This window comes from Cavia porcellus, unplaced genomic scaffold (genome assembly GCF_034190915.1).
Source record: "Cavia porcellus strain 051 isolate PalLab524CR breed Dunkin Hartley unplaced genomic scaffold, mCavPor4.1 scaffold_31, whole genome shotgun sequence".
NCBI lineage: Eukaryota > Metazoa > Chordata > Mammalia > Rodentia > Caviidae > Cavia > Cavia porcellus.
The window spans coordinates 45371245-45391359 of NW_026947514.1; the positions used below are offsets into that span (position 1 = coordinate 45371245).

At 37.6% G+C, this 20115-nt stretch overlaps 2 protein-coding genes across 6 annotated transcripts in view; one reads left to right on the top strand and one right to left on the bottom strand.

Moving 5' to 3' along the window:
• Positions 1-54: 54 nt before the first annotated feature.
• On the top strand, positions 55-17796 carry Jkamp (JNK1/MAPK8 associated membrane protein). 5 transcript variants are annotated; one of them, XM_063241229.1, is made up of 8 exons: positions 108-202; positions 799-952; positions 1779-1870; positions 2360-2514; positions 9612-9818; positions 12277-12458; positions 14099-14175; positions 16368-17796. In XM_063241229.1, exons 4-8 carry the CDS (start codon positions 2453-2455, stop codon positions 16584-16586), a joined length of 747 nt encoding a protein of 248 aa, XP_063097299.1. In that variant the 5' UTR covers positions 108-202; positions 799-952; positions 1779-1870; positions 2360-2452; the 3' UTR covers positions 16587-17796. The 5 variants fall into 5 exon arrangements, with proteins under 5 accessions (XP_003472531.2, XP_063097297.1, XP_005004821.1 ...); XM_003472483.5 differs by lacking the exon at positions 799-952 and having other exon boundaries at positions 55-202; XM_063241227.1 differs by lacking the exon at positions 799-952 and having other exon boundaries at positions 70-202; positions 1747-1870.
• The window catches only part of Ccdc175 (coiled-coil domain containing 175), a 58363-nt gene continuing 55237 nt past the window's right edge, over positions 16990-20115 (bottom strand). Inside the window, exon 20 of the mRNA XM_003472482.4 lies at positions 16990-17768. Within this exon, the coding sequence (XP_003472530.3) occupies positions 17644-17768 (125 nt within the window). The 3' untranslated portion in view covers positions 16990-17643. The remainder of the gene's footprint in view (positions 17769-20115) is intronic.

Sequence of the window (20115 nt, forward strand, 5' to 3'; positions counted from 1 at the left end):
GAAGCAGGGCGGGTCTGGGACCCTAGACTAGGAAGTGGGGCGGGGCTTGACGCCTAGACTCGGGGGAGCAAGGCGGGGCTTCAGAGCAGTCGCTGGGTTACCGGGAGGCGGAGGCACGGAGGTGTAGCCCGGATGTCGGGGCGTTGCCGTGGTGTTGGCAGATCCTAGAGCTGCGGCAGGGAGGCTAGGTCTCGGCTGATGGGTGAGTGGTTGCCGCGGTCCGGGAGGATTCGGCAGCCTCTAGTGGAGCTCAGGCCCGCCCTAGTCCGGGCTCTGACCCTCCAGGCTGGGGCGGCCCTGGCTCCAGCCGGGTGCGGGCTGTAGGCTGCGAGGCCGAGCCCGATGGGTCTGCCCGCGGCCCTGTGTGGAACGCGGAGAAGAGACGTTCCTGTTCCTGGGCTCGGGAATGGGGCGTGCGAGCGGGAGACGGCGGGGCCTGCAGGGGAAGACAGGGGGTCCCACCAGGGCCGAGGCTCGGTGGTATATAGCAACCTGAGGACTTTTAGGTGTATCATACTGACTTTTGGGTCTGGGATGTCGAGAAACTGTATTTACTTTCAAATGACCAGATTTGCTGCTTTTGCAGAGGCTTCCAGTTCTTTACCTTCTGCCTTCTCAAAAAATCTGAAACAGTTAATTTTCATGTGCTTAGGAAAGAAGAAAGGGCCTTGTGAACCTGGGAGTCTTTACTGTGTTCATGAAGAAATTGGGAAACGATTGTTAAAGTGTAGCCAAAAATGCGTAATTTTCCCCGTTAATTCACATTTAGACCACAGTTTTGGATTTACTCGCGTGTAGGTTTTTAGACGGTCAGAACTGTTCCTGTGGACCTTTAATGGCCTTTGTATAGTGGAATGTGACGCCTGATACATACTGAATGAATAAATGAATGAGTGAAATCAGCTGTCACTGATGAAAACAACTCTTCCACTAATTTCTCCGCATTGACAAGGTTGAGCCTTTATTTCTTCAAGGAGAGCTGGGTTTTTGTTATTGCTGTCCTTTGTTTGCTTTTAATTTTCCCTGAATTTTGAGATCAGGGGATTGATTCTAAAAGGCATTGGTTCTCTAATATTGCTCAGTGGCCCAATAACACTCTTAATGAAATTTTCACCTGTCCTCAAATGATAAAATTGAGGATGATATAGGAAGCCTTTTAGAGAAGTGACTTTATTTACTCTAAAGACCTGGCCTTTATTCTAAAATTATGTCCTTTCTGCATTAGCGTGATTAACATGTGTTCTGTTATGACCGAAGGTGGTAATAAGTATGCGTGCCTAATGTGCCTAAAGGGCAAAACAAAAAATGCTGATAGTCATTGCCTTAGTTTTTTTAAAAAAATCGTTTTTGCATTTTATAGTCAAAGAAATTCAAAAGTCTGTTCCAATTAAAAGGAATGTATTCGCGGTCTCTTGGTGACATGCTGGGTTAGGCTCTGAGTTCTGGTAATCAAATGAGCCTTGTTGATTGGGGGCATTAATCACAAGACACAGTATTAACAAGGTTTCAGTGTAGCAATTTAAAGAAAGCTAAAAATGCATGAAGATGGGCTGGGGATATAGCTCAGTGGCATAAGTGCCTGCCTGGCAAGCACAAGGTCCTGAGTTCAATTCCCAGTACCAGCTCTCCCCCAAAAATGCCTTAAGAGTTTTGTCTAATACCTGTCATTTTAAAGACTGAAACTATTGAGATATGTCTGGCAAGTGCTTCAGCTGTTATTGTATTATTTTTTTATAATCACAAAAGATGTTACTGTACTGGCGTTTGTTTTTAAAAAGCTGTCGATATTCAACCAGCATGCCTTGGACTTTATTGTGGGAAGACCCTGTTATTTAAAAATGACTCAACTGAAATATATGGAGAGTGTGGGGTAAGTCTGATGTTTGTATAGATCATTTGTAAGATCTATTTGCTTTTGAGGTATTTTCACATGTAGAATCTTTTTCTTAAACTTTATTAGAGAAGCATTAATAAAATCTTTATTAGAGTATTGAAAAATATATCACATCTTTCTTGACAAAGTTAAGAACATTTTATAATTTTAGCTATTTCTAATTACTTTTTAATGACTTAGTGCAGTGACTTGTAGAGTTATAATGCCAAAACATTTCTCTGTAGTTATTTTTATATTATATGATGTTACCAACTAGTTTTTTTTACATTAGCTATTTTAGTAATGAAATAAAAGAATCCTTTATGAGCATTTTAGAGGCATAACCCATACAATGTAGATTCATATTTTACTTATGCTTTAATTTCTAAAAACTACATGTATAAATTTAAATGCATTATAGAATTTATTTAAGAATGTGAATATTCTAAGATGTGTGTGCAAAAAAAGCATCTTTCTATACTGTAGGTTTGCCCACGAGGGCAAAGAACAAATGCACAGAAGTACTGTCAGCCTTGCACAGAGTCTCCAGAGCTCTATGACTGGCTGTACCTTGGCTTCATGGCGATGCTACCTCTTGTTTTACATTGGTTCTTCATTGAATGGTACTCGGGGAAAAAGAGGTTAGTACATTCTGTGAATGGATGTGGATGGCCTGATGTTGGAGTAATTACCCCTTACTTATTTTGGTGCTGGGGATCAAACCCAGGATCTTGTGTATACTAAGCAATCACTCTTCCACTGATAGGATTAGCAAATTATGGAACAAAAACAGGACTGGGATCTCGTTCAGTGTGAAGGCCCCGGTTTCAATCCCCTACTACCAAAAAGAATTGCATCATGTCTTACCAGTGCAGTACGACCGACTCTTTTTGTCAGTAGTAGCTTTGTTTTATGAGACAGTGTCTTGCTATATAGTCTAAGCTGACCTTGAATTCACTGTGTAGCTCAGGCTGGCCCGAAACTTGTAATTCTCCTGCCTCAGCCTCCCAAGTGCTAGGAATATGGGTGCACACTGCTATCTGGCTAGCAAATGCTTTTGAAGCAGTTTGGCTAAGGTAAAGGAAGTGAAATCCACTTTGAATGGTTGTAGGAATTTTCTAGGCTTGAAGTCTGACAGGGGCTGATCTGTCTTTTATAACAACTCTTTAAGGACAGGTTCCAGGGTCCTACAAGAAATATTCAGATTCCTGGAATGGTTATGAGGATAATGAGGATAATGAACTTCAGTGACTTCATTACATATTTATAGTTAACTTACAATTCTCCCCAGTTCACTATATATAACTTAGCAGTCAGGGATTGATGTATCATAAGCAGTGTCACTGAGCGATACAGTTAACTTTTACCCTTTGTCAGAGGAAGAGCTATAGGGTTTTCTAAAGCTTCACATTCTCATGTGCAAGAGAAATGTTTTGTTAAAACTTGGCACATACTATCTAATCAGAATCCTTAAAAAACAATACAGAAACAATAAGGGAGAACCACATTTCTTTCCCCTTCAGTTTTTACTGTGGGATAGGGCCTTGCTTAGTTGCCCAAACTGGGTTTGGACTTCTGACCCTCCTGGCTCAGTCTCCCAGACTGCTGGGACTACAGGCAAGCACTATGCCTTGCTTAGCATTAGATATTGTAAAAATAATGAAAAAAGGGGGCTGGGGATTTAGCTCAGCGGCATAAGTACCTGCCTTGCTAGCAGGCGGTCGTGAGTTCGATCCCCGGTACCGATAAAAATGAAAAAGACAAAAAAAAAAAAAAAAAAAAAAGAAAAATGGGTTCACAGATCTGAGAAGTGAAACATATCCTACACAGAATAAAAAGTTCATATTGATACAATTATAGTTACAGTGAGAATACTAGAAGCCTGGCAGCGAGGTGGCAAGGAACCCAGAGCTCCAGACTTCAGCTGCAGGTGGCTGGCTGCTGACAGCCCATGGTGACGGCAGCCCCATGAGTCAGCTGATTGCCCACTGCAGTATGGGTGAACCTCGGTGCACACCCTAAATCAGCATCACACGACACACAGTTACCTCATCCCGCCCATTCAAATCACAAAAAGTGGAAATAACCAGTGGGTGGTGTTTTGGATCCCTAAGTTTTGGGGTAGTTTGCTAGGTAGCAATGGACCACAGAAGACTACTCAAGTGGAAGAATCAAAAGCATCTATAAACTCAGCATTGAAAATAATGAGACTTATTAAAGAGGCTGGCTCTAAGACAAACATAAAAAATCTGTTGTCTTCCTGTATTGTAAAATAATAAATCTGTTATCTTTCTTTTTGTTTTCTTTCTTTCTTTTTTTTTGGTACCAGGGATCAAACTCACGACTTTGTACTTGCCAGGCAGGTGCATACAGCACTGAGCTAAATCCGCACCTGTCTTCCATATTATAATATAAAAATACTGCTACCTTCCTATTCTTAGGATTTATATTGTATGTGACAAACTAATTTTAAATTTATATGGAGGAGCAAAGGCCAAGAATAACAAGATCATTGAGGAGGTAACAGTATTATTATTCTGTTGTCTTGTACCCTAGGAACAAAATAGAGAAGCTGCAAACAAACCAGTTATGTATGAAACTTTGTACTGCAGAAGCAGCGTGGCAAATTGGTTGTGAGGAAAGATTGCCTGCTTAGTAAAATGCTGCTGTGGCAATTGCACTGTATATCCAGATGACAGTCTGCAGTTTGATGCTACACTGAACTCTATTAGTTATCACTCTGGTGCTGAGACACAGTCCTGAGTGCCTGCAGCCTAAAGCAGGAGCAGTTTGTTTTGCCTCCTGATTTCAGAGGTTTCAGTGCAATTAGAAATACCAGGCCAAAGTAACAACACGGAGAAAAATGCTCACTTTTTGGCACCAAGGAAGGACAGGGAAAGATGGTGCTAGAGTTAGAGGAGAAGGGGTAGGGGACAGGTGTGGCCCCCAGGATCACTCCCATGTACCCTCAGACACACCCAGAAATGTACTTCACTAATCTGTGCTTTCCTCAATCCATGCAAGTTTGTGGTCAGTATTGACTGTCATATTTGCATAAGTGTTCTAAGTAAACTTAAAACATTTAGGAGAAAATGTAGGATGAGACTTTCTTTTCTTGGCATGCAAATGAACTTTTAAAACCAAACTTTTAAATTGTAAGGTGGAAATTTTTAAAAAACCAACTGTATTAAAATTTAGAACATGCTCATAAAAAGACATTACAAAAAGGTGAAAACAATCCACAAACCGAGAGGAAGACATTTCCAGCATGTTAAAATGACAAAGTAGAATTGCAGTGTTGTCACACTGGAGTCTCACAGCAGTGCTTGATGGAACCTTGGCCCTAATGCCATGTGTTTGAGTGGAAAAAAACTGAAATGACTTAGAGTAGTAGTAAAAAATAGAGCAACGTTAAACAGGTTTCAAAGATTACAATTGGGATAAAAACTGTTTCAAAAAAGTGATTAAAAAATGTAGTAAAATTGGGCTGGGTTAGTGGTGCAAGTACCTGCCTGGAAAGTGTGAAGTCTTAAGTTTGATGCCCAGTCCCCAAGGTACCATAATGTACCCAGTGTTACCTCTAAGGATGTGGGTGGGGAGGAACTCGGTAAGTACGAGTTATTTACAGTGTTCTAGCTACTGGGTTATATGGAGTGTATAATATTTACTATATTATTTTAAATAATATGCGTGCTATCTTTTTTGCATATTTTATGTACTTTTTTATGTAAAGAAAGGCAAAACAATAGAAAATGGGCAGAAATAGTACATACTTTCAAAGAAAAGAAATAGACAGTAATAAATCACTAGTTGATGTATACATATGGTCCCCCCACAAACAGTTGTTCAAGATACAAAAGTAGAACATATAAATGGGAATTCAACCAGGGAGACTGCAAACAGTTCTTTCTGTTCAACTATCCAACAAAAACTAAGTAATATGGCTATCAATCCTATACTTTTAGACATGTACACATTTATCCACATCTTCATTTATGTTGAGACTTAACAAAACTTAGACTAGATTAAAATCCTTCTGAATAAAGATTAATAATATTGCTGGATTTCACATCATAACACTCCGGAATCAGCACTGGGTACTACAGTGCCCCTTTCTTTCCTTCAAAGTATTTCTTCATTTCATCATGTGTCAAAGATCAATCTATCTCATAAACTGTTTATAGGTTTTACGTAAGCATGAGTGTTAACATGTATTTCTATCCTTTGTATATTAGAGGGAGAAACAGAACAAAGCAGGACAGAACTAAACTTTTTCCAATAGACACATAGAACTAAAAAGAAATATAAATCTGCTGTATAAGGAGTTCTACCATGGTCACTGTGCTGTTTCTTGTTATCATCAACAGAATTGGCTATATCATCAGATAAAGCATAATTGAACATATCAGTACATAACAGGATTAACAGAAATACAAATTTGTAGATAGCGTAGAACTACAAAAACAGATAGTAATCAAATCAGAATGGATATCATGGTGAATCATTGTCATTTTCAGTATAGTTGTCTATACTCCTTAACTTGATACCAGCAACCTGACAGTTTTGAATGAAATCTTTCAATAATAAGCAACAATCAAACAAGTCAGATTTAACTAAGATCAGTCATGATACAACAGTATAAGTCTTACAGGGATCCTGATTGAGTTAATAGGAAATTAAAGATGACTACTGTGCTATGTCCTGATATCTTCAGGACAGCTGTCTGTGCCCTCAGAATCCAGTGCTTGTATACAAACTAGGTTGGAACAAGTTCCAACCAAGCAGAGTGGTGCGAGTAATAGGGGTTTTAATTCCTGATACACTATTGGCTATAACTTCTGCTGTTTTTTTTTTTGTTGTTGTTGTTGTTGAAGACTATTCCTCCCCTTTACTTCCAGAATGAACTATGTATTTTTGGGTCTCCCCAACATTCATGGTTTTGTATTGGGAGGACAGTCTGCTATTTACCTAAGTGTTTCTGAACTTTCTCACTCCTAGGCTGGATTTCTAGTTATATTTCTTCATTTATTAAAGCCTGTTTGTTCAACCTATCTATAAATACTGGTCTAGTTACCCCTATTAACTTTCTAGTTCCCTATCACATCGAGTTCCATTTTCTCATGTTTGATTTTGGTCCATATAACCTTCTTCAGGCTAATTATATTTCCTATAAAGCGCCTCTTGGTGGACCCTACCTCTTGATCCACTCTGCCCGCAATTCTTTTTTCCCTTAAGTTAGTGTATCTAGGGCCATCTATATTAGAAATTATATTCAACTTGGGGCTAGGGATTTAGCTTAGCAGCATAAGTGCCTGCCTTGCAAGCAGGCAGTCGTGAGTTCGATCCCCAGTACAGATAAAAAGGAAAAAGACAAAAAAAAAAAAAAATTATATCCAACCTTCTTTGCCTCATTTCTGTTGAGATCTTTTTCTCTCATTAGTTGTCTGTTTGTCTTCTTCATTTTGCTTTCTGCTCCATTCATTGTGGCCTCTCTGCCATTCTTTCTGGAATCCTGGTACTTTTCTCTTTTAGAATGTCCTGCAGTATTCTCTGTAGAGTTGGATTGGTGGTTGCGAATTCCCCCAGTTCCTCTTTATCTTGGGAGCACCTTGTTTCTCCATTAATTTCTAGGGGCAGTTGTGCAGGATATATCAATCTTGGCTGGAGGTTATTGTCTTTCAAAGCTTGAATTATTTTGCCCCGCGTTCTTCAAGATTTGATGGTTTATGCCGAGAAGTCTGCTGTAATTCTGATGGGTGTTCCCTTGTAAGTGATCTGTTTCTTGTCTCTGACAGCTTTTAGTATTCTGTTCTTATATTGGATTTCTGGAATTTTGATTATTATATGCCTGGATGTAGTTCTGTTTGGATTGTAGGTGGCTGGGGTCCTGTATGCCTCATACATCTGAGCATCTTTACCCTTTCCTATGTTTGGAAAGTTTTCCTTGATTATTTCTGTGAATAGCCTTTGTAGTTCCTTTATTTGTACCCCTGCTTCTTCATTTACATTCTTTATTCTTAAGTTATAGATCCTCTTATCATCTTCTAGCCTTTGTATTGTTACTGCTTGTTTCCTTATTATTTTTAAGAAGTTTTTCCTTTTGTGTTCCCACATTACAAATCTGTCCTCCAGTTCAGATAATCTATCCTTAGTTTTTTTCAAGCTGTTATGCCAGCTTTCAATAGTGTTTTTAGTTTCCTGGTAATCACTTTGAACCTGCTTCATGTATTCTATGTTTTCTCTATTTTCTCCATCAAACCATTCTCTCCCTTTTTTTGTTCTTCCATTCTACCATCTGTTTTTTCTTGGGAGGTACCTAGCATTTCTTTAACTGTTGTACTTATATCTTGCTTTACCTGGTTAAATACTTCACTTTTGAACTCGTCTATGAGGTCCCAAAGATAGCACTTTATGTCTATTGGTGCCATACCTGATATTGCATGTTTTCTGTCCTCATTCTCCTTTGCATTTACCTTTCCTGGACCAGTGTTCTTAGGATTGGGGACTGAGGACCCTTTCTTGTTGCCTCCTCTTATTTTTTGTTCCTTCCATACAAGCGTATATAGGAGGCCCAGTTTCTTTCTTTGTCGGTTTCAGTTTGTCTGAAGCGTGCCAACTAGATGGTCCTGCCCACTGCAGCGTACTAGGAGGTACAGACCCGGGCAGCCTATGCTGGGCCTGCTCCTCCAGGTCAACCTACTGAAGGCTTCACTGTGAGGGTGCACTGCCAGGCACAGGGACCTGGTTTGGGCTAGCCTATTGGACCTCAGACCATGGCATCACCCAGGTCAAGCACTCTCCACCAATCCTGCTTGAGACGGGAATATGTGACTGAAGTCACTGCAGCACCCTGTTCTGGCCAGTCTGCACGGTCCCAGAATATCCTCTGTTAGAGCCTCTTTATCTATGGAAGGGTCCCTGTTCCTCTCACTCACCACAGGTTAATGCAGGGCTCCCCGCCTGCTCTGCTCTCAGTTCGGTTTGCCGATTCCCGCTCTAAGAGCATTCACTTCTCCGGTGAGTTGAAACTAGCAGGGTATCCTGTTTGTGCCAATTTAGGCGCAGCAGTAGCAGGGTACTCAAGCCACGAGCTTTTTAGCTGTTCCAATTGTAGCACCAGGATTGCATTTCCAATTGGTCTGTCTCAGCTTAGTTTGTTCCTGGGTCAGCAGGGTATATCTCCTTCTGCTTAGGACTCCCTACACCACACCATTCCTGGAATCTAAGCTGGCTATCTCAGAGAGCCTCTGTAGCTGCTGTTACCTATCCGCCATCTTTTCTTGAGTCCTTTTTAGGTACTTTTATGAGATAATTTAAAATGATAACTAAGAAAATTTGAACAATTTGATAATGTACTAAGGTAGATTTCTGATTTCTGCTCTTTTTGACACCATTAATAACAGCACAATGATCTGTAGAATGATTTATCCATTTTTAGAGAATAAGCCCCCAATATTCTTGTTATTTTCATATATTTTTCACTTTTCTGATGTTTAAAGATTTTTTTTTGAGACAGGGTCTCAAAATGTAGGTTGGCCTGGAACTCACAGTGATCCTCCTGCTTCAGCCCCCAAAGTGCTGTGATTACAGGCATGCACCATCATGCCTGGTAGTGTTTCAGGATTTTTCAATTAAAGATTCTATTTAGAGTTCATACTTCAAAACATGGACACATTTAAGTGGAGCCATTCAAATACTGATTCTTCTTGGTAATCTTGCCTCTGCTTCTGTTTCCCAGTTCCAGTGCACTCTTCCAGCACATCACTGCATTGTTTGAGTGCAGTGTAGCAGCTGTCATCACCTTGCTTGTGAGTGACCCTGTTGGCGTTCTCTACATCCGATCCTGTCGAGTGTTGATGCTCTCAGACTGGTATACCATGCTTTACAACCCAAGTCCAGATTACATCACCACAGTGCACTGTACCCATGAAGCTGTCTACCCGCTGTAAGTATCTCTTTAGCCAGGAGCATCTTTAAAAGTTGAGGGTTCTTATATATCGTGTATCTCATGCATTTCCACCGATTGAGCATTGTAAGTAGCTTCTAGGCAATGGTGGAGACACCAGAAAGTGTTTTCTTAAGGCACACATAGTAGGAAGGAATTCGAGAATATCTTAGTAGAACAGGAAAGGTTTGTGTTGATATTGAAGCATATTAACTTTTCTAAATAAGCTTTGTATCTTTCATTGGACTCTCTTAGAGTCTGTTATAACTTGGTTTATTTTTCCCCATTCCCTTACTCTCCCTTTGGCCCTTCTTCTCTACTCACAAAAGTTCTGTTTCCATATTTTCCTTTTCTTGTTTTTTTCCTTTTCCCTTCTTTCCTTTCCCCCTTCCCTCTTAGAGGCTTTTATAAAGAAAGACCTTGATATGCAACAGAGATGTAATACTGACACAGAGTTTGGACCTCATGTGAAAGAATGTGAGCTTTGGAGAATAGAGCAGCTTGAGTGTAAATTGTGAGTGTGCCAGCTGTTACATTAATATTAACAGCCTCTTGCAACCTCAGTTTTCCCACCAGAAAATGAGTATAATGTTACCTTATAAAGTGCTGTGAGGATTAAATGAATACACATAGTAGACACCATCATAGTTCCTTACATACAGGAACACTTAGAGTATCTGGTATCATTGTAGTGCTTGAGTTTATCATTTTTGTGTTTTTTCAAAAAAAATAAATTTCATTAGAATCTTTTAAAAATACCAAATTCTTAAGATTCTATGTATTATGCCACACTACCTGTTTTTAGAATTTCTGTAAATTGTTGATACTTATTTTGATATCTTTTTCTTGGGCAAGGTAGAATAAAAAAGTGTATTAGTTTGTGCCCATAGTTGTAGCAAGTTTCTACACTTTGCTTAATGAAATTAGTCCTCTTTCATCAAATTCTTAGTATCCAAAACATATCATACATTTATGTAAAAAGGTGATTCTCAAAAAAAGATCCAGTTATAGAAATATTAAAATGCTTCCATGCATGCAACCTTTAAATTCTTCAAATTATTTATTTTATGAATATAAACAAAACTATACTTTATAAGTGAAAGACTAATAAAAGACCTACGGTGTTACCTGGTGATTTATTAATTCAGAGAAATAGAATCTGCAGGTTTGAGTAACCTCTTGTCATATTCTGTCTTGAGGCCTTACAGAATTTAACTTGTCCTAGCCACTTGTAATTTTAAGCGCTGTTGACTTTTTTTTTTTTTGCTACAAGGAGTCAAACTCAGGACCTTGAGCTTGCCAGGCAGGTGCTTATGCTGCTAAGTTATATCCCTGGCTGTGCTGTTGGCTTTTAAAACTATAGTGGTGATGATGCATAAGTCAGTTAAAATTGTATAGTTCTGTTAATTCTAAGTACACACAAATGAATAGCATTATAAATCATGGAATGAAGAATCCAAACAAAACAGCTGTGTCTGTTAAGAAAGTCAAGGGAATTCAATTACTTAAGAGACCCCACACTTGCTGTATGCTAATCAAGCTAACTATATACTATACAGCCCTCTCAGTGACATTTGAAGCTCTGTCCTCCTGCTTTCTCTTGTGCTGTTTTTTTTTTTTTTTTTTTTTTTTTTTAAATCAGTACCATGGATTGAACTCATGACTGCCTGCTTGCAAGGCAGGCGCTTATGCTGCTGAGCTAAATCCCCAGCCCTTGTGCTGTTGTTTTTCTATTAAATTTAATTTGAAGTTACTTTAGGGCAATCTAGTAAAGAAAATAACCCTTAATGAGTAGACAGTGGGGTGATAGAAGCATGTATTTAAGAGCTTCCTTGATTTGCTTTAATTTTCCTCATCATTAATTTTTTTCCTATGGAAATATGTAAAATTCAGGTATCTACATAATATTAAAATATTTGTATCTATTTTGTTGCCATTGAATTTTAAGTGTTCTTTAGTTGACACATAAAGTTTCCTGTTAGTAAGGACCCTGTGATGTTTATGCACGTGTGCACTGCGCCGCGTGCCTGCTTTCAGTGGCAGCCAATTGGTCTGTCATGAATGTATGTACCCTGAAATTAGCTCGTTTCCTGTTGTGGAGTATTTATTCTTTTCCTAAGTTTTCCTTAAGTATTCAATAAAAAATCTTTATACATAAAGTTTTTTTGTATCCCTTATTATTTCCCTGTGGTAAATTTCTACAAACAGAAACTGATAGGTCAAAGGGCATAGAAACTTTCAGGTTTTGTGCTGTGTAATTACGGGATTGCCAGAAAAGGCAACTAGTGTGCATTTGCTAGCAGTGAGGGTCTGCTTGGCCAACCTTCCTGTAAAGTGAACATTATTGAACAGACCCAAGACACTTCAGAAGCGTTTTCTGAGGTTTTTGATTTAAAAATATCAATGATAAAAAGCTTTTACATGTATGGTTTAAAGTGTTGCACATTCTTGTTTATAGGTACACCATTGTGTTTATTTATTATGCATTCTGCTTGGTGTTGATGATGCTGCTCCGTCCCCTTCTTGTGAAGAAGATCGCGTGTGGATTAGGGAAGTCTGACCGATTTAAAAGTATTTATGCTGCGCTTTATTTCTTCCCAATATTAACTGTGCTTCAGGCAGTTGGTGGAGGCCTTTTATGTGAGTTTGATAAATGAAATCAATTAATTTTTTGTTATTACATGCAGTATTTTGTCTGAACTTCATTTGGCAAATTTTTCTTTAAAATGTTTCTTTAATCCTTGAAAATAAGCCATGGTATATATTTTGCTAAAGCATACTGGTCTTACAGAAATAGAATGAAATAGAAATTCTTTTTTTTTTTAATTTTTTATCGGTACTGGGGATCGAATTCATGACTGCCTGCTTGCAAGGCAAGTGCTTATGCCTCTGAGCTAAATCCCCAGCCCCGGAATAGAAATTCTTAAAAAATTGTGGGGCTAATCGAAACTGATTTGCTGAGAGAGTACCTTGTATTTTAAGCTCATAACCAAATTGGAAGATTTTTAAAACCTTAGAAAACAAAAAGTAAAAACTTTTTTGCTGGTGATAGATGGAAATTAGTCTTGATATACTATTTACTGTTAAATAGTAATTTCTTAGATTTCTTCTCCTCCTCTCCCCCAAGTCCTGGGGAATGAACACAGGAACTTTGTGCTTGCTAGGCAAGCACTTATGCTGCTGAGCTAAATCCCTGGCTCCAGAACCATATGGTTATATGTATATATGTGTGTGTGTGTGTGTGTGTGTGTGTGTGTGTGTGTGTATACATATAATTTTTTTTAAATGAGTAACTTTTTAAATGGCTGGGGATCCAATTACTGAATATGAAATAAAAACTTCTAAATGTCAAAGAAGTTATTCATTAGTAAATTGAAATTAGCTTTTATTGATAATTCAGGATTGCTGGGTGCTATATCCTGATGTAACATTTGAAGTTCTACATAAGATTTGCAGTGTTGAATGATTAATAGTTTCATAAACTAGCATTGTTTTAAAACAGTTATATAAGTATAATTCAAAATATTTTCTGAATTTATCTGTTTCCATGTGCCATAAATTTAAAATATTTGAAGACAATGGTATTACTTTGTAGGAAAATTGTTTCCTTAATATACCTACTGTATTTGGAGTAGAAATTTCTAGAATTTTGATAGTAGGGATAATGTCAACCAGGGTTCCCATCCTGGACTATAAAATACAAAATTATGGGCTGGGGATTTAGCTCAGTGGCGTAAGCACCTGCTGCAAGTGTGTGGTTTTGAGTTTGATTCCCGGTACAAAAAAAAAAAAAAATTCTTTGAGTAATTATTTTCTTAATTCTTCCAAGTTTCATTCAGTGATATTATATCATTCTGGATGCACAGAAGTTAATTCTTTTTGTCCAAATGATGCCTTAGGCAAGAGTCTTTAGAGCTGGACCAAGCATGAATTTTACGTTTTTTAAGTAGTTGGAAAAAAGAAAAAAAGACTTTTATTCACTAATATGTTAAAATTATATGAAATTCAAATTTTCTGTTTATAAAGTTTTATTAGAACAGTGACATTCCCCTCTACTTACATATTTTCGATTGCTGCTTTCACAGTAAAACTGTATAGCTGGTGAATAAAACAGCCTGCAACGTGAAAAATATCTACTCTGTCCCTTTCCAGAAAATGTCTCATGGAACTGGTTGAAAAAGGATTGAGCCATAGGGAGAATTATACTATTTGAATTTATTTGATGGCTTATTCAGAAAATTTGTTTAATTTCCATCATAATAACAGTATTTGTCTTTCAGATTATGCCTTCCCATATATTATATTAGTGTTATCCTTGGTCACTCTGGCTGTATACATGTCAGCTTCTGAAATAGAGGTAGGAAGTCTTTTCCTTTGTTAAAGTTTTTTTAAAAATAAATTTGACAGTTAAGTAGTACAAATGATAAGATAAGGTATAACTGATCATTTCAGTAATCCTTGGCTGACTAATGTCATTTGGTAGCTTTGAGCTTGTTATATAAATGTATAGAAAATTGTGTATATTGCAGTGGATGTTTCCTTGAGATGTTAGTGAAAAAGTAGATAAGCTCTCCTTTCCAGCATGGTAAAGAAAGATTATTTCATATAATTTACCCACATAGCAAACATAGAGTTGTTGAAATATTGAAACTGATTAACACTATTTTGAGAGAAGTTTTAAAATGCTTTACTATATATATAACTAATTGTAAACTTTATAGTAGCCATGCCAAACCATTAATAATTATGCATTCATTCCATATCCATCTGTTTTATCTTGATTATATTTACTTTTGCCCTCAAATGTTGCTAATATTTGAGTAACTAGGAAAACACACTAATAATAATAGCCACATTCATTCTGATTCTGTTTCTCTTTTGAGATACCCTTCCTGTGCCTCCTAACTTTTTAGGAGGCCAGTGGGGGCTGACATCTGTTTAGGAACTCTGTTTTTTGTTGTTTCACATTTTATATATGTGTTTATTGTCATAGTATCTTTTGTCAAAAATGTTTTATGATTTATTTGTAGGTGAGTGAGGTAAAATAAACATGTCATCGTGTCTATATTTTTAAATATTCCATTTAAGGAACTAAACTATTATAAATAGAAAGTACTAACAATAAATGGGAAAGTAGAATATTGGACTCTACAGGGAAAATGTATTCATTAAGCTTTTAATCAAAATGGATATTTTAGCAAATATTTGTTCACATGCAGTTTTCTGAAGTTGTTTTTTAAAATAATAGTATACCTATTTCTAATTGTTTTAATGTCATTTAATTGATAGCTGTTAAATACATTAATATATTTGACAATTCAAATTTGAGGCTAAACCTTGATGAATAAAAATCATAGACCTTAGGCTCTTCCATACTTTGTTAATCTAATGCCTTTGATCTCTGTCTTGAAATTGCTCACTACAGTTAGATAGTGCTTTCTCATAATTGTTAACTTTTTATAAAGGTCAACACAGTCAGTAACTTAACTATTTTGGAATGGTTACTGTTGATATCTCACCAATATATTAGTGAGAAAGTGAGTGGGGGGAGGGGAACACCTAGAAATCCTAGTGACTTTTAGATAGAATAAAGTGGAAAAACCAGAATATTTTTATGCTATTTAATTGTTTCCACTTATAGATCATCCTCATTTCTTTTTAGTAACCCTTAAATAGCATTGCAATATGTTTTATTAAAGAAAATCAGAAGCTAGTTTTGACACTTTTATCAACTACAAGGAAAGATTTGGATATTTGAGTAAAATGAGGGTTTTGAATTTTTGTTATCCATAATTAAGATTTGTATGTTTCTAAATTAGCTTGAGACTTGGTTCTTTGCACCTGTGAACTGTCTTCTGTAAAACGTTCACCGTCCTTCAGTTCGCCCTCTGCACATGAATCAGAAATCAGCATCTGAATCAGGGAAAAAAGTCTAGTTGTAGGCGAGCTCATGGACCATGTCATGACATAAGAAACTTGCTGACTTACCTATTGCATATTCCATCCATGTTTATTGGCACGTTTAGATGTTACTTTGATATTAACTGGTCCTTTTAATTTCTGCATATTATAGAGTGTATATGAAAAATGAAAAGAAAACCAGAGTATCCACATGGCTCTTGCAGCTTTCTTCTAATGTTTCAGGCGGCAGGCTTGGAATGGTAGGGGTTAAGAGGTTGGGTGTGAACCTCCTCAGTCCTGCCTGATGTTCACAGCTACACGGGTTCAGGGCGGGAGGAAGCCCGCAGTGTGGAATTCCTCTTCTAGTTCACATGGTGCTATGAACCAGGACTTGAGGGACAGGCGTCTTGTCATGGTGCTGCTGTCAAGTGCTTTTATGACAGTTAGGAAGCCTTACTTCCCTCATCTGTAAAGTGTGGTGGTTAGACTGAGTAATCCTTAAGTCCTTTTTTAACTCAAATATTTTATACTCTGTTTCATTAACTCTAAAAAGCCATCAGCTATAAGATGACTGTGGAAATAAATTATCTAGCAGATTCAGCCAGCTAATCTGTATTTCTCTTTTCTTTCTTTTATAAAACTACACAGAACTGCTATGATCTCCTGGTCCGGAAGAAAAGACTTATTGTTCTGCTCAGCCACTGGTTACTTCATGCCTACGGAATTATCTCTATTTCCAGGGTGGATAAACTTGAGCAAGATCTGCCCCTCTTGGCTTTGGTGCCTACGCCAGCCCTTTTTTACTTATTTACTGCAAAATTCACTGAACCTTCACGGATACTCTCAGAAGGAGCCAATGGACATTGAATATGAAATGGCAAAAATTCTAAGAAATGTTTGTAATAAAAAAGTAAAGAAATTTTTAAAAAATGTTAGGACTCATCTGTCATACACAGCAACAAATTATCAGTATAGCTTAATGTTTGTATTTTGATTTGTGATCAGCAGACCAATGGTTAGGCTTTTGAAATAAACAGTATCACAATATTCTGTTAGTTACACTCTGAGCCCTTTGAGGATTTTTCAGCTCTTCGAAGCCTGTCATGTTTTTGTATGCCTAGTGATGAGTGCTTTTGTTGTGTTAAGGAAGACTTATCCACATAGTCTGAGGTCTCTATGGTGGCGTCTCTGAGTTTGATGTGATGCAATTTGTTTTTCACCTTCATGTATAGATATACCTGTGGAGTCTGTTAACACACATTGGAATAAGTATGTTTTTGCTATTTATTTTCACCAATATAGTATTTTTATAACATTGCAAAAATAAAGCATACTTTATAGATTTTCTGTTTGTAATTTGGTGGAAGACATGTTCCGATTATTGTTCCTGTAAAGAAAACAACAGAACATAACTACAAAAACCATAAACATTCTGACATTTAATTGGTTTTTACCATATTAAATTGTGGAAGTAATTAAAAAATGTTAAGTATTAAAATTAGTATTTTTTCTCAAATAAGAAATACATATTCACACATGTTTTTATTCCCTTACACCTATTTTTGGGGAAAAATGCATGCTGTATGTCATTAATCCTATGACACTTTTACATTGACATTTCTGAACTAGGATGCATCATATGGCTTATGGCTTCATAGAGTCAATGAAACAGAGTATACGAACAGTTTTCCTGCGAACAGTTTTGATATATATGCTCGGATGTTTATACTCCAAACACTTCAAGGGACTCCTACTCACAGCCATGTATGTAAAATAAACTATTGCTCACTTACTTACCCTAGCCTGACCCTGTTTACCCATTGTTTAGAAGACTGCTCCTTTTTTTGTGATTTGATAAGGCTGGGCAGATTTAAAGCTTACTTGTTAAAGATTTCAAAATACAAAAATAAGTGTACTCACGTTTTTATGAATTTTGTTTATGCTTTTTGAATTCATAGCAATTGTATCTTTGAGTTATTTTGTTCTTTACAAGTTCATTTTTATTTGTAAGAAATGGACTCTTTTTGGTATGCTTGATTTTTTTCTTTCCTGTAGGAATAAAAAAAAACAATTTAAATTCTGTTTGTATCTGGCATATGTTTGGTGGCTCCTGGCATCCATTAAAATTCTGAGTTGCCTACAAAATCTGTATAGTTTGTCAAGTATGGGAGATGCCATGAATCTGATTATCAGGACTATATATTCTAGTTCCATATATTTGAAAGCATTTTCTCATATTCTAGCAGAAAAATATGTATTCAAATGGAGGTCCTCAAGTGAAGTAATTTCAAGTATACTTAATATTTGCGATTTTATTGGACTTTTTATAAAAACAAGCATAATTCTTAGCCACTGGGGTCACTAATGTTACTAAATACTTTGGTAAAACGTGGTCATTAAAAATGTATAAAACAACCTCACCCTAGCTCAGCTTTGTTAAGTTTGCAGGCACTAGACGCTCATGTCCGTGCCCCTCTTCTGCAGGAGACCTCTGTATTCCCACACTGAGTGGACTTCCTGCTTTGCGCTCCCACACCCACTATCGTGTAACCTCTTCAGTTGTGTGGCTCACAGGTTGTGTTTGGTAAGGTGCAGGGTAGGTCTCTGTACTGTAAGCTCAACCAGGCTGAGGAGTCCTCAGTGTGTTAATGGACTGGTTGTGTGATCCAAGGAGAGCTGTATTTACAAGGATAGAGTGACTTTATTTGTCCAAACAAGACAGGAGAGGTGTGTGGAGTTAGGAAAAAAAAAAAAAAAAAAAAGCTTCTCCAGGAGAAACCCTTCTGTGCGGGAAGTGAATCGGGGAAATTTCAAAAACTAGACTGCAGGTGGCTCAGATGGTTGAGTGGTTCCAGACCCAAAACTTTACTCCTACTTCCCAGGACAGTAGTGGATTTCAGGGCTCCAGTGAATACAGAATTTGGGTCTGATGTTTTGTAACTGTCTCACTCACTGGCATTTTACAACGGGAGGGTAGGACATGGAGATGACACTGGGATTAAGTCCACCTTGCTCCGTAGCCTACATACAGCAGTGCCCAGCAGCAGCAGCGTGGAGCTACAGGAAACCAGGAATTTCACGCTGCTCTTGGCTCCATTTCCATTTTCAGTTCTTCAGAGATCACTCCCCTGATTCCTTAACCAGGTTGTTTTTTCATGCTTCTCAGGTCCCATATCCAATACACTTAGAATTTTATGTACAGTTGTATAATGCTAATTCTCCCACTGTAGTAGGAACAAGTTACAGCCTATGGATAGTTCTGCTACCGTGGCAGAGTTTAGTAGTTGCTAGAGAGACCATATGGCTGGCAAAGCCAAAAATACTTATTATCTAGCACTTTACAGGACAGGTTTGGCAACCCGTATATGGACTGTGGGTTCCATTTGGGCAGAACTATCTCTCGTCATAGCAACTTAGGTGTCTGACATGGTTCTCACCACAGACTAGGCACTCAGTCAATGCTGGTTGAGTACAGTCAGGTCTTAATGCAAGGTAGAACCTAAAACACAATGTGCTTCAAGTACTTGTGTGCCCAGTTACCAACGTGGAGCTCTGCCAATCAATTATCAATTGACTGAAAATATTTTCAGGAAGCATATATTGTGTATTTTTTCATAAGATAGTATTTTCATTTTCAGTGAGCATTTTGTTTTCCTGGATTGATCATTGTGTGCACAGTGTGTGTTCATCCTTATGTGACCTCGAATGAAGTCAGCCTGTCTTCTCCACTGGGGTTCAGCATGTCCAGTCCTTAGGGTTTACCAGATCACAGTAGAGCTTGCCTCTCCATGTGACCACAGCACAAATCTGTTAGACACTAATTCAGAGGTTGGCACACCTTTTCTATAAAGGGTCAGAGAAACTAGGGTCGGGTGCAATATTACATTTTACTGCAGCAGTTAAACTGACATGCTTCTGGAGAAGTCGGTGCACTTGCTCATGGCAGCACGTTAGATGTGTCCACATCTCAAAAGCTCCAGTTGCTGTTTTTAATGCTAACTTCAGTTTAGGAAGGAGTAACATTATCGGTAACAAATTTGCTCTATTTAAGAAGACAGGGATATGAGGAGGGTTAGAAAAAAACTTCCCTGAAAAAAAATTTTTTTTTGAGACAGGGTCTTACTGTGTAACACAGGCTCATCAGAAACTTGTAGTGATCCTCATGCTTCAGCCTCCAAGTATTGGGATTACAGCTGTGTGCCACCATGCCTGGCCCTAAAAAAATGTTCTTAAAGAGATTTTTAATAATCATACAAAGCTAAGATTTACTTACCTAGAAAAATTAATTAGGTGGGAAGGAGAATTGGCAGATACTTTCTGTACTACCATATTGACCCCACTAGTGAGTATCAATATTTAGTTGAATGTTTGTGACATTATTGGGGATGAGTTACTT